At 41.1% G+C, this 15,700-nt stretch overlaps 1 protein-coding gene across 2 annotated transcripts; it reads right to left on the reverse strand.

Moving 5' to 3' along the window:
• Positions 1-1,095: 1,095 nt before the first annotated feature.
• LOC146483814 (transient receptor potential cation channel subfamily A member 1 homolog) lies at positions 1,096-15,380 on the reverse strand. 2 transcript variants are annotated; one of them, XM_085105981.1, is made up of 10 exons: positions 14,873-15,380; positions 12,349-12,692; positions 11,489-11,801; positions 10,142-10,469; positions 8,600-8,796; positions 7,821-8,150; positions 5,666-6,524; positions 4,817-5,020; positions 4,323-4,504; positions 1,096-3,285 (listed from the first exon to the last, which is right to left on the reverse strand). In XM_085105981.1, the coding sequence occupies exons 1-10, from the start codon at positions 15,307-15,309 to the stop codon at positions 3,054-3,056; spliced, it is 3,426 nt and encodes a 1,141-aa protein (XP_084962107.1). In that variant the 5' UTR covers positions 15,310-15,380; the 3' UTR covers positions 1,096-3,053. The 2 variants fall into 2 exon arrangements, with proteins under 2 accessions (XP_084962107.1, XP_084962106.1); XM_085105980.1 differs by having other exon boundaries at positions 1,096-3,288; positions 14,873-15,379.
• Positions 15,381-15,700: the final 320 nt, after the last annotated feature.

Here is a 15,700-nt window from a genome sequence, read left to right on the forward strand (position 1 = left end):
AAAACAATAGTAACAGCTGCACAGTTGATCGACTGCTTCATAAAAAAGTACATTGAGCAGAAACAGGAAAAATTGGAATTGTACACAAGGCGTAAATTTGTGGCGTCATGGCAAACATAAAATGTGATATTTTTATAAGGAGTGCAGAGACGATTGAAACGGTAATATACTCTTCTTTTAAGAATGAATTTCCCTACAAAGGTGTTTATGATGCTCCATCTAATGATGCATAATTTGTTTCAATGCAAGCAAAGTTCATGAAATTGTGTTTTTTTTTAACACGCACCGGCGGCGTGAATTTGTGACGTAACACCAAATACGAAAAAGTACTATCTCCGCTTCGACAAAGTGCACAGAGACGATTGAAGTCGCAAAATACTCTCTCTTTTACGGTTGGTATTCACTGTAAAGCTGTTTACATGATGTGCCGTCTATTAAAGTTTTGTTTCTCCCGCTGGTCGGATATAATTTTAGTCTCTTTCTCCCGCTGCTCTTTTTTCAGTATAATTTTCGTCTCTTTTTTCGTGCTCTCTCTTGCTGTTTCTCCCGTTGTTCATCACGGATATTTCGCCTGTTTTTTCGTGCCCTCAGTCGCTCTCTTTCACGTTGAACTTTGCTTATTCGTCGCCTGCATTCTCGTTTTCTTTCTCTCTCTCTTTCCCTTCTTCTACGTTTGTCGACAGGTTCAATGAATACATAAATTGGCTTTGTATTGTGTTGTCTTTAAAATTTCTTTTTGTTTTTCTAAAACGCAGTTGGCCATGCAAATTTCTGCCAAACAAACGCGGGCGGCAGCACAGGCTTCACATAATTGAGTGTGCCATTCGCATTGAATGGACGGACGGACCGCGACGTCATTAACCAAAACCAAACTTTCTTGCATCGATAGGTTACCATATTTTCTTAACCATGCTGCTCCGCGCGCGGAGCTCCGCTTATAAAGTCGTAGATGTTGGATGAATATCAGCCTTAGCGCAGAAGTCTCCTATTTCTTCTGAGCGGAAAGAAAATAGATGTCTGCACACAGGCTAGATAAGTTGCCACGAAATTTAATGAATGAATGAATAAATGAGTCTTTATTTATCCTACAAAATAGTAGGATTTTTCGTGATACTTGTTTCTAGGGAACAACTCCCCCAGTCCAAGGGACTTTCGATTACTTCTGAAGTATTTACAAACTCCCCGTGATTTTCACAAGAAAAATCAGTTACCCTAATGCAAATTATACTCTTCTTCGACGTTGAAGGCTTATAAAATCGTCAAAAACGATCTTGTTTTTTCTCTCTAATTAATATGCTTTTAAAAAACAATTAGTAGCTTTCAGTACCAAGTTGAAACGTCCTGTACACACATAGTTTTGGTGCAGTTTATTTCTTTACATTGATTTGAAGTTCATAAATAAGCGAACAGCTCTCGAAGACGGGAATTGACACAACCCCCCCTTACTAGAGTTCTACGCCTCTCCAAGGAATTCGAAGTTACTTTGAATACTATCTTGAAACTTCATCGAGAAACTAAAAGCTTTTACTTTATCCCCATGCTTAGATGCAGTAGCACGTGGCTATTTTCGACATCCGTTCAAAGGGTCCAAGGGTAGATTTGCCGAGTTCTTCGAAGCCGTCAGCCGCGTTTTCCAAAACAACATTTGCTTTATACTCTTCATCCAATATGACAAGGACAATGACTTCAGCAGTCACTCCATTAAAACTGGTTTTTCGGTAACCATACAATCAACGTAATAGATGTAAAAAGCATTATACAATATACAATATAAATAAATTTATTATTATAATAATTTCATCGGGCATTGCGGCGCATTTTGCGGGGTAAAATGGCGAATTCAGCGGGCTAAAATAAGCCAATAAAAAAAGAAGAAAACGTAGCCAACCAATCAGAACTGGAAACCATTCAACTGTTCTAAGCCAATAACAAAAAAGAAAACGTAGCCAGCCAATCAGAATTGGAAACCATTCAACTGTTCGCGCCGTTTTCTTGCTTTTTTGAGTGGAAGCGCTGCCATCTCGAAAGAAATTATTTTGAGCTGCAAAATAACTGAAAAACGTACGGAAGAAGCAAAACTCTCAGTCGCCTAAGCTACATGAAGAAGACTTTAATACAGAAACTCGTGAGCGATGGTGGAAATAAAGCCTATGGTAGCTTCATGATCACGGCCGGAGGCGAGGTGAATGTAAATTTGTCTTCATCGAGCGAAACCTGCTCAGTTTAGCAATTGCACAATTAATTTTAACACTTGTAAGTGACTATTTCTTCGCTGTTTACAAAATTCTGTTATTTTCCTTTTGAAAACTTAGAAGCAAGGATTCTTTTGAAAAATTTGCGGTGTTCTGCCAAAGGTTCTTAAAAGGATATGCAACAATGAAAGTTTTTGTACAATAAAATAAACGCCGACGCAAGGCGGGCAGTGTTCAACATATCGCTTGCTGTATTTGATTCCTTTTGTGAATGCATATGCCCTCTGAAATTATTATAATAGATACTGTAATAGAGTGTTTTCACATGACGTCACAACGGCCATGTTGGTGTCCATAAACAAAGAAATGGTGGCCATGCTCGTAGTAGTGTCTCAACCTAAACCTCTGGGAATTGAACTCTATTTTTATGCAAATACTTTCTTTTGTTTCAGTAAACCAATATGGACAGTAGTCACGTGAATGAAAACACTCCGTAGTGTTGATGCTCTTGGGCGTAAATATGTTTTTGGCCCTTCTCAGAACTCATTTTATAAGTAAGTTAAGGACCGTTTTTCTCCCTTGATTTATGGCCCGCGCGTGAAACGCGTGGGCCATAAATCAACGGGAAAAAACGAGATCCGTAACTTACAGTACAGACCGAGAGAACGGGGTTAGTAAAATATTTATTATATCTCTGAGGTTAATCAGGCGCGCGGAAAAGAAACTCTTCAAATTTAGCGGGCCGCACAGCCGTGAAATACGGCCCGCAAATTGACTAATCACACTGCGTGCACTAAGTAAATGTAACGCCTTTGCCAGAGATTTCGATCTGGTTTCGAGGTACCGTTTCCCCTTATTTTACTATTCCATCTTTACGCGTGAAGGCAGATTTATCTCCACACCAACGTGGTCGGCAACGGCAAGTAAAATGTCTCTTTGTTGGTCCACAGCGTTCATCATTATCTTCTGTCGTTGTTTGGATTTCTCTATTTCCTTCGTTAAAGTTTCAAGACGTAAGGTCATTTCGTCAATTTCACCGTCGTTGTCTCGGCCAAGCAGGTCTTCGTCTTGAAATTCCTCTTTTTTGGTTCCCCTACTGAAAATAAGATTTTTTGAATAAATGTGATCAGTGATATATTTAAAACCTTTTAAACCTGTAGCTCAGTGGTAGAGCATCCGAATTAGAAATAGGAAGGTCTTAGATTCGGCGCCCGATAGAAGTTCTCGGCTCCGGGTATGACACTTTGAATAATACATCATTCTCAAGATTTTTTGAGTTAATTGTTACTCAAATTATCTGGAAGCTGATGCCTGTGGACCACACAATGAAATTGTCAGCGCGTTAGTATTAAAAAAAAAATTGAGTAGCACTTTCGGGAAGTACTGTGGCTTAGCTTACCGCAGTATATGCCGGTTCTAACTTTTGAGTTTGCCGATGAAAGTCGACAGTGTGATGTTTTACATAAGGGATGCCCTTACAGTTTCTTGTTCATGTAATGCAGGTACTTTCTATATTTCAAACGTTTTTATCTGCTCCTAAAGCCTTGGAAAGTTGAAGATTACAAATTTTCCAACTCGTAAATGACAACTCAATGGTATGCCAAAAGCCTGCGTGGGAGGTGTTAGAAAGGGGACAGTGAAGAAGGGGAATACGACGCGCGAGTGGAGCGCCTTCCCCCTTCCCTCCTCGCTCCCCTCCCTTCGCGCACGCGCAAGATTCTCCTCTTCCCTTCTTCTTCAATACTCATAATCACTATCATAATAGCAATAGTAACCGGTAATAATGAAAGATTAGGGAGTGCGTTCGATGATCTCAAACTCAAGTTCTCTCTCCTTTGTGATGTCATCCGCCCCTGCAAAAAAAATCTGCTGGCATACCAGATACGCGTCCATTGATTGATTGATTGACTCCCTCCCTCCCTCTCTCCCTCCCTCCCTCCTATAACCAATCAGATGCAAAACCAAAACTAATCGTAACTGGCTTGACGCCAGTTACATGTCATTGTTGCAAATTCTGATTTGTTCGTTGCGCTGTATACGTCGGTTGTGATTGGCCAGAGTAATTACTTTGGTTTTGGTTTTACATACCCATTTGCAAACTGCTCTGTTATAAAGTCAAACTGCACTTACTTCCAAAACTTCATTCCAGTATCCCCTCCAACTCTGACGATTTCTGAGGGACGATACATCCGGCGAGTGAAGAATTTTGGAAATTTTTTCTCAATGTCGGCAATGAACGTGATTTGTTTCCCTTTGTTTCTGAGAAAAGAGGTCTTTTGAATAGCCTCGATATCTCCAACCGCCAAACCAATCTGAAGAGACAAATAAATTGTGATTTACTTATTTTTTCGTGTGTTAGTTGAGTACGGACTGTATGTAAACAAACAACTTGTTTCTTTTGGTTTTCCTAATGATGATTTCTTGGTTTATTTATGATAAATAAGCAAAGAAATCAACATTAATTAGGAAATACTAAACAATCTAAGTGGCGTCTAAGTTGATTTCAATGCGGAACCTCTTAGAAGAGACACTACGAACTGGGTATAGCGACAATGACAATAATATGTATGCAAACAAGACAACTGCAATGATCAAAACCCATTTTGGGCCAAAAGAATACTTACCAGTAAATTAACGAGGGCTATCGGCATGATCAGGATGAAAAGGTAATAGAAAATATAAGTGGATTCAGCAAACGGCACTAACGGGACGAAAGTTTTGGGCAGAGTTGCGTTCAACTGGTCAATCACAGTTGCTGTGTAATCTATTTCTCCGGTTGTCATCGCTGTTATTTTCATAAACGTCAGCCATATTGTTGCGAAGGAATCCTGTATAGAGAAAAAGTTAGATAATCAACTCTCGACTTGCGCGTTATTTTTCTCAGAACAAAGCACGTCATTGAGTCTTGAACAGGGTCATTACTTGATTCCATTGAGAGGAGTGCACTCAACCAAGAAAGAAAACAACCATGCAATTAAACAAGCAAGTACCAACTAAGCAGGCAACCAACCAACCAACCAACCAACCAACCAACCAACCAACCAACCAACCAACCAACCAACTAGCCTGTCAGTCAGTCAACCGACCCACCGGCCAACAACTGAGCAAGCCCGCCCAAACTTAACGCGAGCCCTCCAGCCAGCCAACACACCAGTCAACCAACCAACCGCTGATGTCCACACTCTCTGTTTCTCCTTTCATCGATCCGGTTGTCCACCGGCCAGCAGAAGGAATGAGATGGCAAACACTCCTGCGTAACCAACGCGATAGGAAAAACACTACTGTATGTCACGATCTTTGACTTATTTGCTATTCCTGACTCGATAGCAACATAACTGATCTAATTAATGTAACGAGGGGAGGAATTAGACTTCGGAAATTGGGTATAATAAGGGGTAACAAGAGCAGATTACCAGCTTGAGTTCTTCTCCTTGTCGTCTGTAAGCTATTATAAACACTTTAATTCTACTAACCTGTTCTTTCAACAAAATGTAGAACGCCATTGAGAAAGCCAAGGTGAACATTATGAACAAAGTTAAGACTTGCAGTACAGTCTTCATCACCTCGAGGAACATGGTGACATAAATGCCCACGTGCTTCAATGGCTCTATTATGAGAATCAGATTGACATAGGCGAAAAATATGGAGAATGTTCCCATCTGCCAGTAAATTTCAAAATTCTCCCTGATAGTTGTGTCGTCGTCAATGAAGGGCAAAACGAACAGGAAGGCGGTGAGATACAGAGCCCATTCCAAGTAATTGGACCATTCTGTGAAGTAGCGGAACCTCTGTGTGTAGATTTGGTACAGTTCTTTAGCGAGATGCAAACCTGCGAATGTTGTGACAATGAAGGGTACGGCTTGGTTGAAACCTGCTTCCTCTTGGAAGAAGTCATCATCTATATCAAATTCGTCAGGGTTGTTCTTTCTTCTGGGATCTGGAAATTGAACGGTCCCTCTTTCTGTTAGCACAAAGATGGTTAAAAATATGAGGAATACTAAATAGAGTAAAACGTTTCCTCCGTAGACGAACCACCCAAACCTCCTATACTTCACGAGGAGCAGCTTACGAGAGAGCGCATGTGTGAGAAGAAGCTGTTGCTTGTGCTTCACCATAGTTGACAGTCCCAGGAAACGCTCTCCCTTTCTTCCGCTTTGGTCGTCAGGACCTGGGTCGAGGAGGGTAAAGTCGTACTTGATGGAGCGCTCTGAAACAGATTTCTGAATGCAACGATCCATGGCCACATGTGCGGCGTCTGGGAAATGTTCTATAAGCGTCTCCATGGGATTTGGTTTGTCACGGGCTGTTGGACCTGTTAAAGCCTCACGCCACCTAAAATCCAAAGTGGAATTTACAAATATAAATAAACGTTATTTAAAATTGAAAGTCGAAGAATTCATTAGCTGGTTGTAATATGGTGTTTGTTGATACAAGGAACACTGTCTTGAAAACCAGTACTTCGCAGCTGATAATGCAGTTCGGATAGATCAATCTCGAGAGTACATTATTGTAGCCTCTTGCTAATCTCCAATGTCCTCATCTACAGTAGCTGGAATTATGAAAATTCATTTTCATTCATTTTGCAAACAAAACTAATTTTCACATAACAAACTTTGCACTTAGCCTTGCTTTCGCAATGAGGTTCAAAGCTTCACGGAAATGGCCCATGGGCCAGTTTGGAAGCAAGTAGCTTTAGGGGCCTGAGAATGACTCAAAATCACCGCGAAAACCCATTCTTTCTCACACGAGCGATAAAGACATATTCAGCAGCCTGGGCAAATTTAAGAACGATTGGAGTAAAAAACGTTAAATTACAAGTTTGTTTAAGTCAAGAAAATTGAATAAATTGTGTACAGTAGGAAGAGTATGTGTCCCCGCAAACAATACAAACGCTGTAACCTGTCGGAGTTTTGAGAAGCCACTTATTCAGCTCCTTTTCAATAGATTGGTGAGTAAATTAATGTCAGAGTCAGTTATTTAAAAGGAGTCTAACTTGATGGATGTATTTTTTCCCCAGTCAGTGACACAGGCATACTCGGAAAAAAGAAAATCTGAGTTTGACCTTCCTATTACTAGTACGGATGCTCTACCACCGAGCTAAAGGAGGCTCACAGGAGCTAAGGCCATTAAACCAAGTTCATGTGATTAACATTCTGCTACTGCAAGATTTGAATGTCGACGAGCATATGCGCAGTGGAATAAATGTCATGTTACATTTTAAACCTGCTGAATAAATGATAAATGTGTGAAGTATAATTCTTACTTATACAATAGATTAAGACAATCACTACACCTATCTATCTGTTTGTAAGCGGGTCATTTTAAGTAAACAAATGGCGTCTAGTCACTGTCATATGCCTTATTGCCACTGTTTAGAATAGGAAACGTTCAACTATCCGTATTGGCCAGACTGAAATCAGTTTAAACCACGGTTTTGTTGAACAAAGTCTAAACTTAACTCATCAATGCCATGAATCGAATTTGAAGCTTGTTAATATAATTTTTCTGGTCTGGACCAACACGATGTTTTTGTCAACCGCTGATCGAGAAACGCAAAAATTAGTCAAACAAAGAAACAAAACAAAAACAAGATGTAAAATATCAGTTGTAAGGGCAACTAGAACAGACCTGCTGTGCTTGACAATCACCATCACTACTTCATTATTCTGTGCTTCCATTGCGATATCAAGACACGTTAATTCACGTTTGTTCTGCAATAGCAAGTTCGCCCCATAATCCAGCAGGATCCTGGTGGTCTCTATCTGACCAAAGTGAGCTGCCACGTGGAGCGCTGTGTTGCCATCAATGTCCACGTGATCAATTTTCACGCCTCTTTCGAGCAGAAGCTCCGTGACACCCAAGTTACCTGCCTTTGCAGCCCACAAAAGGGGTGTCCAGCCCACTACGTCAGGGCTGTTGATGTCGGCACCCATTTCTAAGAGAACGTTGCAGGATTTTCTGTAAACAGAAACAGGGAATGAACGGAAGTTAAAAGGTGGAGGCCAGTTACTTCTGATATTGGCATTCTGATATACGAAGGTCTTAAAAGTGGAGTGATCATCAAATCATGTTTTTTTAAATTATTTTGGCCAATTTTGTTCAAGGCGAAAAGAACAACAAAAACAAAACAGAACAGAAAAGTACATTATATTTACGCTTATCAGATAATACCATTTTCCCGCGGCAAGTTTCACGTGTTTAATTTGACGTGATTTTGAGCGGCAGGCAATGGTCTACATAAATGGCTTTCGAATACCAGAAGCCTTATGCTCTGCGATTATTCGTCAACACTCTCTAGTGTTGCGTTTTATTTTGAACAAAATCAGCTATTACTTGAATTGGTACCTATCAGCTATCCAACCCATCTGAGCATGCGCTATATGATCAAACTCGTTGCAAAGAAATACCTTTTCATACTGATAACAGCATAGTGTAATGGTGTTCTCCGCTGGTCATCTCGCATCCAAACGCAAGACGGCGCAGTTTGCGTGAGAACTTTGACCTGCCGCGCTGTTCCACGGTCAGCGGCTAAATGCAGCGGTGTCTTGTGCTTTACGTCTCGAACACAGCCATTGGCTTTAGTCTCAATTAGCAGTTCTAATAGCTTTAGAAAAAGAAATGAAAGAACTGGTCGTCACATAAAGGAAAAAAAAGGTGATGAAGCTAGAGTCGCCTGAGCTGTAACTATAGAGTGTTTCCACTCCGTCCCCAGAGATTCGAACGACAAAAGGCACGGCGACCACATCATTGTGTACCTTAAAAAAGAAACTGATAAAAACTCATCTGTTGCCTGGCGACGTTAGAAGGTATCAAGAAACTTCTTGAGGAAGGAATATGACCGGCAAAAACTACCACAAGATATCAAAGATCTCAGTCTTTCTATTTCCCAAGAAAAGTTAAACAATATTTTCATATCGAAGCAAATTTAACGTCTAAGCCAGTGGAATTACTTTATTTTGTATTTCAACAATAAGTGTATGTGCAGTGTGTGTGTCGTGTGCGTGTGCTAAGAACATATGTAGGTGTCTACCTTTCAAATAAAATTAAACAAGACCAGTGTCTAACAAGAAAACTATATGGTTTACTTAGGTACTAGGCATTTCCACCTTAGATATTTATATTTAGTTAGTCTTATTAATACCTTAAAAACTTTAAATTAACTAAATATACATATATAATATTAATGTCAAGTTTGAAGGAAATGTGAAATAAAGTATTGTATGGTATTATTGTATACACAACTTGGCGGCTATCACGTCAGGAGAAAGTTTTCCATAAGGCCCCGGTTACATGTGCCGTTCCTGGAATTTTTGCGGCGCGCAGTGCAGCACCGCGTTTTATTTGTTCATTGCCATAACCTAGCCTCATTTTATGTAAAGAAGTGTGAGTATGGCGGTAATACCCTAAAGTGTAACCAATCTATTCTAACATCAGCTAATGAGAAGTACTTTTTGGAGGTCTGTGACGCTGTAGAATGATAGAGGCTCTAGTGTTTCATTCTGTGGGTCATATCCTAACGCGTGGCCAATCATAGAAAAACTTCTGTTGTGCTGTTTTATTCGCGAGACAATTCATACTTTCTAGCTGCCTTAGCAGATTCCTTCACTTCAAATCAACTGTCCACCCAGCCCTAGCTTCGCGAGGTTTTGCGAGTCACGTATTTCTAGTTTAGATGTTTTGTTCGCATCGCACCAACTTAGTTCCCAGGGTCTCTCTTCTTTCAGTCGAAAGAAGAAGTGAAACCCTGGAAACTTAGCCTTCTACGCAGACGTTTTATGGCTCGTAACGTCACGCACTCAGTTCCCATCGAGGAGTGCGTGACGTGACGAGCCAGAGAACGTCTGCGTGAGAGGCTAGTGGAAACGTGGTTTTTAGCGCACTTGGATGCTACTAGGGGGAAAACTTTAAAGTTTAAAAACAACGTTCGCGAGACTGCGAAACGTTATTACCTTGGGGTCGTCAGCACAGGAAGCGTAATGAAGCGAAGTCCGCTGCTTGTGATCTGGTACATTGACTAAACTGGACCCAGTCTCCCTCAGCAGCATGCTCAGAGTCTCATCTTTGCTTTGCTCTACCGCGAGATGGATGCAACAGCGCAGGCGCTTATCCTGCGCAGAATCTCTCGTTCCGAATGACAAAAATAACTTGGCGCAGTCCGTTTGACCAGCGGCTACTGCTTGGTGGAAAGGCGTCTGACCATTTTGATCGCGGGCGTCAATTTCGGCCCCATTTTCATGGAGAATTTCGATGCATTTTAAGCTTCCCAAGGCGGCAGCACTAAAAACAGAAAGAAAGGTTAAAGGGGCAGTGTCACATATTTTAGTGTTACTTTGAATGGCCAAAAAACATACTTCAATCAATGGAATCGTCAAGATAATGGTTCAGTTTTGCTAACAGTAACCCTTGTGCACAGAAACTAGTATCAGTTATGTTTGGTCGCGGATGGTTAGGATGGAAATGGATTACGACTTGAAAAAAATGGCCAGTTTTCATGCATTTGTGTATTTCAGAGAAGTTGCTAAAAACATCAAAATCGCCGTGACAGTCAAATTGCAGGTTTGCAATAACATCAGGGTTGGTGCATATACCTTCAGAGGTCGTTTAACGTTTGTCAAAACGTTCAGTCTTCATTGCATGTTAAAGACGCTGTCACAAGACAAACCAACTTTGAATTACTGAGTATTAAAACTGTCTGTTCTAGCTCACACACCAAACTTACATTAAGTTTGACAGCAATAATTAACAGTTAAAACGCTTGAAGTCTTTGATAAAATGTTTCGATAGGCACCAATCAACATAATGTCGTACGTAGATTAATTCGGAAAAATGAAAAAGCTTAAAAAAGCATTTTGAACTGAAGGAAATCTTATCCTCCATCTGCGAATCATTCGCTTGACTTGTCAAGAGTCCATCAACGATTCTGGCTCGGTCTCAAAGGGTTTAATTCAGAAGTTCATTAGAATCGTTTCGGTTGCAGCTTTCATTCCGGGTCTCATACCTTTCGGTGACTCTCGTGTGATCTTGACAAGATCTGAATTTGGCGGCAATTTTTCACATTGTAGCTTTCCTATACCCCTAGACCTCTCGTACTTTCTCGGTGGCTCTCGTACGACCTCTAAGAGTTTGCATCCGAGTTGAATTTTCATTAGAATCGATTGGAGTTCAAGGTCTCTCCCACGTTTTATCATGGCTTCCAACTCTGAAGTGCTGTCGCGATATTCAGTCACTAAGTTGTTTTCGTTTTGTCATTGCTCCGTCTGTTTACTAGCTAATCAATACTTTAAACGTACAATTACCTATGCAGGGCAGTTTTCTGTTGGCTGTCTCTTGTATTAACATCGCCTCCTTGGGAAATTAACATTTTTAACACGTCTTGGTGTCCACCAACTGCTGCCAGGTACACCGGTGTTTGCAGGCTTTTGTTTGTAGAGTTCACTTCAGCACCGTATTGAATAAGAACCAGAGAGACTTCCTTGCGGCCTGTTTGTACCGCCAGATGAAGGGCCGTGCTACCGTCCAAATCACCTTTGTTGATAAAATCTTTGAATTTTGGGTTGCTCTCCGGCTTTGGAACTGCGGAGGGCTCTCGTTTAAAGTAACGACGAATTGCTAGTAACGAAAAAAAAAAAGAAGTCAGAAAGTTAGTGGTAACTTTGATCTGTAGATGGAAAACAAGACAGCTTTCCTATATATTGATAAGATGCCTGAGGTGAACAATCCTACAACAGAAAGGGGATGTTTTCTTTAGTCGGCCAAGAATTATTGTTCTCTGAGCTTCTGATGGAGAGTAATGGGTGTTACTTTACTAGGTTCGGGAGCATGAAAGCATCTTCAGATAACTGGGAGTTTTCCGCTGCAGTCGTTCCCTGTATTCCGAAGGACTTTCTCAAGCACTCCATTGGATCAAGTGGGTGAAGGATAGGGCACACAACAACAGCGCGAGAAAATGCTCTGGAAGGTCGAAAAACTCCCACCTTCTTTAAGATGCTTTGTTCAATCGGGCACCGGCTCTTGGTTTGCCTGGTTCACACACGGCTTTTTCGTAGCCTTGCACGTGTATTCACTTCGCTGGCGTCACCGGAACGACAGCAAAAGCGTACGGGAGATTGCATGTCAAGTCAGATGATGTGTGGCAGGATCTGAACACGGAACTTACCAGCTTCGATTATCTGTTGAGTGACCTGTAAATCTCCATTGGTGGAGGCAAAATGAAGCGCAGTCATTCCTTCCGCAGACCAGCTATCAACGTTGGCTCCATACTGCAGCAGATAGTCACAGATAATGCTATAACCTGAGCCGCTGGCATGCATCAGCGGCGTCACAGCCTTGTAGTCTGAAGCATTGGCATCAGCCTTATACGTCTTAAGTAAGTGCTCTACGATTTCTCGGTTTCCAAAGGCTGCGGCTTCGTGTAAAGCTGTCGCTCCTGTAACACTATTGGTTAAGCTTTCTTTAGCTCCTGATTCGAGAAGGGAAAGGAGGGCGTCAAGGGAATTGAACCTGATAAGAAATAATTAACAGGTCAACGTTAGTACGTAAAGTATGACAAAAGCCTACAAATGGTGAAAAAGAGAGTGGCTCAAGAGGGAACATCCGCACTGGAATTTAAAACCTCAGCGGGCCTGAGAAGGAAACGTACACGAGTTACAATCGTGAACCGAAAAAAACACAACTGCGAGAGACGCTTTTCGTGTTTATGTAATTTCTATACTGCTAAAAGGGATGGGGTGAATTTTCTCTTGACTTTTTTCAAGAGTCACAATATCGTAAAAGCTCTATTTTAAGCCCTACCCGTTTAAAAGTCAGCTTTTTAAAATAAGCACCCACCCCTTCCCCCGTCTCTGTTAAGTGCCCCCCCCATTCCCATGTTAGAAAACACAAAACAACTAGTTTAGAATTGAGGCGTAACAATGGCCAAAACATCCGTTAGTTTGTCAATGAGAAAACTTGATCTAAACAAGTGTGCACAATTGCAATACACGAACTGCTGTTTCAGTTAGTTATGAGGTAAGATTTTGGAACAGTTAGTCCAAGCTAAGAATTTCTTTTTTAATCTACTGATTTAAAATTGAGGAGCCCCCTCCCTATGAAGCGTCTCACTCTCGATGCCTGAAAATAAATGAGCCCCTCGGGGCCTGAAAAGAGCTTTTACCGTAGGATTAGTTCTACCTTTTGAATCCGGTGACCAAATTAAGTGTGACTTATCAAATAGAAGCTATTGAGGAGCCCATGTGTGTGGTGCTGGTTATTTAGAACACTTCTTTGTTGGTTGACAGCTAGAATTTGGGCCATTTTACAATCTGAGACTGATTTCCACAACGCTGGCTTGCGGGTATACAAGCTGTTGGAGAACCAACTGTTAGCCAAACCAGCAAGCCGTGGACAAAGACTTCGGGATAGTTATATTTTGTGTGCGTGTGTTCAAGAGCTACTTTAAACAAGTGATGAGAAGGCCGACGGATTATGTAACCCAGTTTGTCAAAGATGTGTATAATGTTTTCACAGTTTGAACACAAGTTCCACCGTTCCACAGTTCCACGTTCCACCATTCCTACAAATTTGCTTCAGGGGGTTAAATATTCCTTGAATATAACATTTGCATCCTTTAATCAAAGCCTTTTAAAATGCCGTCCATTCTTAAAGGTTAAGTTGTGTGTCCACTTCTTTTCCTTAGAAGGCTGCAAAATTTCTTCTTCTCCGAACATCAAGGTCTATTTAAATTCGGCTTATTTTTATCTTGTCCGTCATCGGTGACAGACAGCGTCTTGACAGTGATTAGTGAACAAGACAAGGTCGTGTTTGTTTACGTACATGTCATGTTTCTTTTTTTTTTTACTCATATGAATAAGGCAGAAAACAAACTTTAAGTTCACTTTGCAAGAAAGAAATGTTATGCAAATCAAGTTATAAAATGAATACACACACACACAAGATCGATTATTTCGTGATTACGAAAGAGCAACAACAGGAATACATTTCCATACAAGACAAATATAGTAAAATAATTTAAGGCCGGCCAAGGTCACGAAAACGACCAAAATCAGTTTCTGCACTAATGCGCCGTCATTTTTGGCAGTATAACATTCCAGATTACGGTTATTTCTTGCAGGGAATTGAAGCCTGACTTGAAAATACGAAAATGATTACTGTTATACATTTACTGAGTTCAGTTAGAGAGCTACTAGCTATAAATAACTAGAACAAACAGGTTGCATTTTTATTACGAAGAATATTGATCATGCAATACATGCAATACTAAAAATCCGACATTGTCGAGTTTCACTCTTATATAGTTGCGTGTTATGGAGTATACGTACAGAATGAGTACATTCATACAAAGCTCAACGTCTGAACTTCGTCATCTACTTAGCGCAGCTGTCGTTTATTCTCCATAATCATTCAGGACATTCAGGGTATTTATATACTCTTATCAAACGGTTTCCGCAGTGAGATATTGAACACAATTTTCCCCAGTTGTTAAATTCATCAAATTGGCCAGGAATAATGTTAGAGCTTCCAAGATGAAAAGTGGTAATTTTCTAGAAGTTCTACTTTTGGCGTGTATAAGCAGCGTCACGGGAAATCTGAATGGCCATGCCGTGATGATTCATCCACGGCTAAGACAGTTTGACCACAGAAGTTAAGCCTATTTACACGCTATCCTTTCTTACTTAACTAACCTTGCTGCCAGGTGAAGAGGGGTTGACCCATCCGCAGCCGTAATCGCAATTCTAGCGTCAAAATCAAGAAGCATGTTGATGATAAAAACTTGGTTATTTTGAGCTGCGTAGTGTAGCGCCGTGAAACCGTGTTCGTCTAAAGCGTCCACTGCGTACTTTTTCTCGGACAGAAACTTTCGCACATCTTCGGTATTTCCGCGGGCAGCTGCACGGTGAAAAGGGACATTGGCGTCTTGCAAGGGCCACATTTTAAAACCGACGCGTATCGACTCGTCTCTAAGTTGCGGCCTTGAACCGGTTCCCAATTGGGGACTATTAGTTTTTCTTGGAAGCATAGGGCTGTTGCGAAATCGTGTTACAAGACTACGATATCCGCCGACGGTAGCCGTCGAATTTGTCGCGTTGGAGTCTGAATCACCCGGATCTATGTCAGCCATTTTGACTACCGTATGCTGCACTGCTACATCATTTGAAGATTGTCATGCAACCGTTACGCCCCATTGAGCGTGATTCGGAAACAATGGTTTCTAAGGATACCACAATAATCGGCAGACAACATCCTGTTCGGCTCTGCCGAGGTGAACATATCGTCACGCATTGAAGGCTGCGCTCGCCTGAGAGTCTAAAACTACTTAGGGATGGACCATTTTATTTTTGAGGGGGGGGGGGGGGGGGAGGGGGGCTGGGCAATTTTGTCTTGTTAAGAATTTTTTTTCGCCTTTGGACTGTGCAAGAATTTTCTTTAGCACCTGAATGTTGTACACGAATTTTTTTTCCATCGGTTTTCAGTCTTCATATTACCAAAAATGAACATTTTATGAGGTATGC

Source organism: Pavona decussata, unplaced genomic scaffold (genome assembly GCF_977016875.1).
Source record: "Pavona decussata unplaced genomic scaffold, jaPavDecu1.1 SCAFFOLD_38, whole genome shotgun sequence".
Taxonomy (NCBI): Eukaryota; Metazoa; Cnidaria; class Anthozoa; order Scleractinia; family Agariciidae; genus Pavona; species Pavona decussata.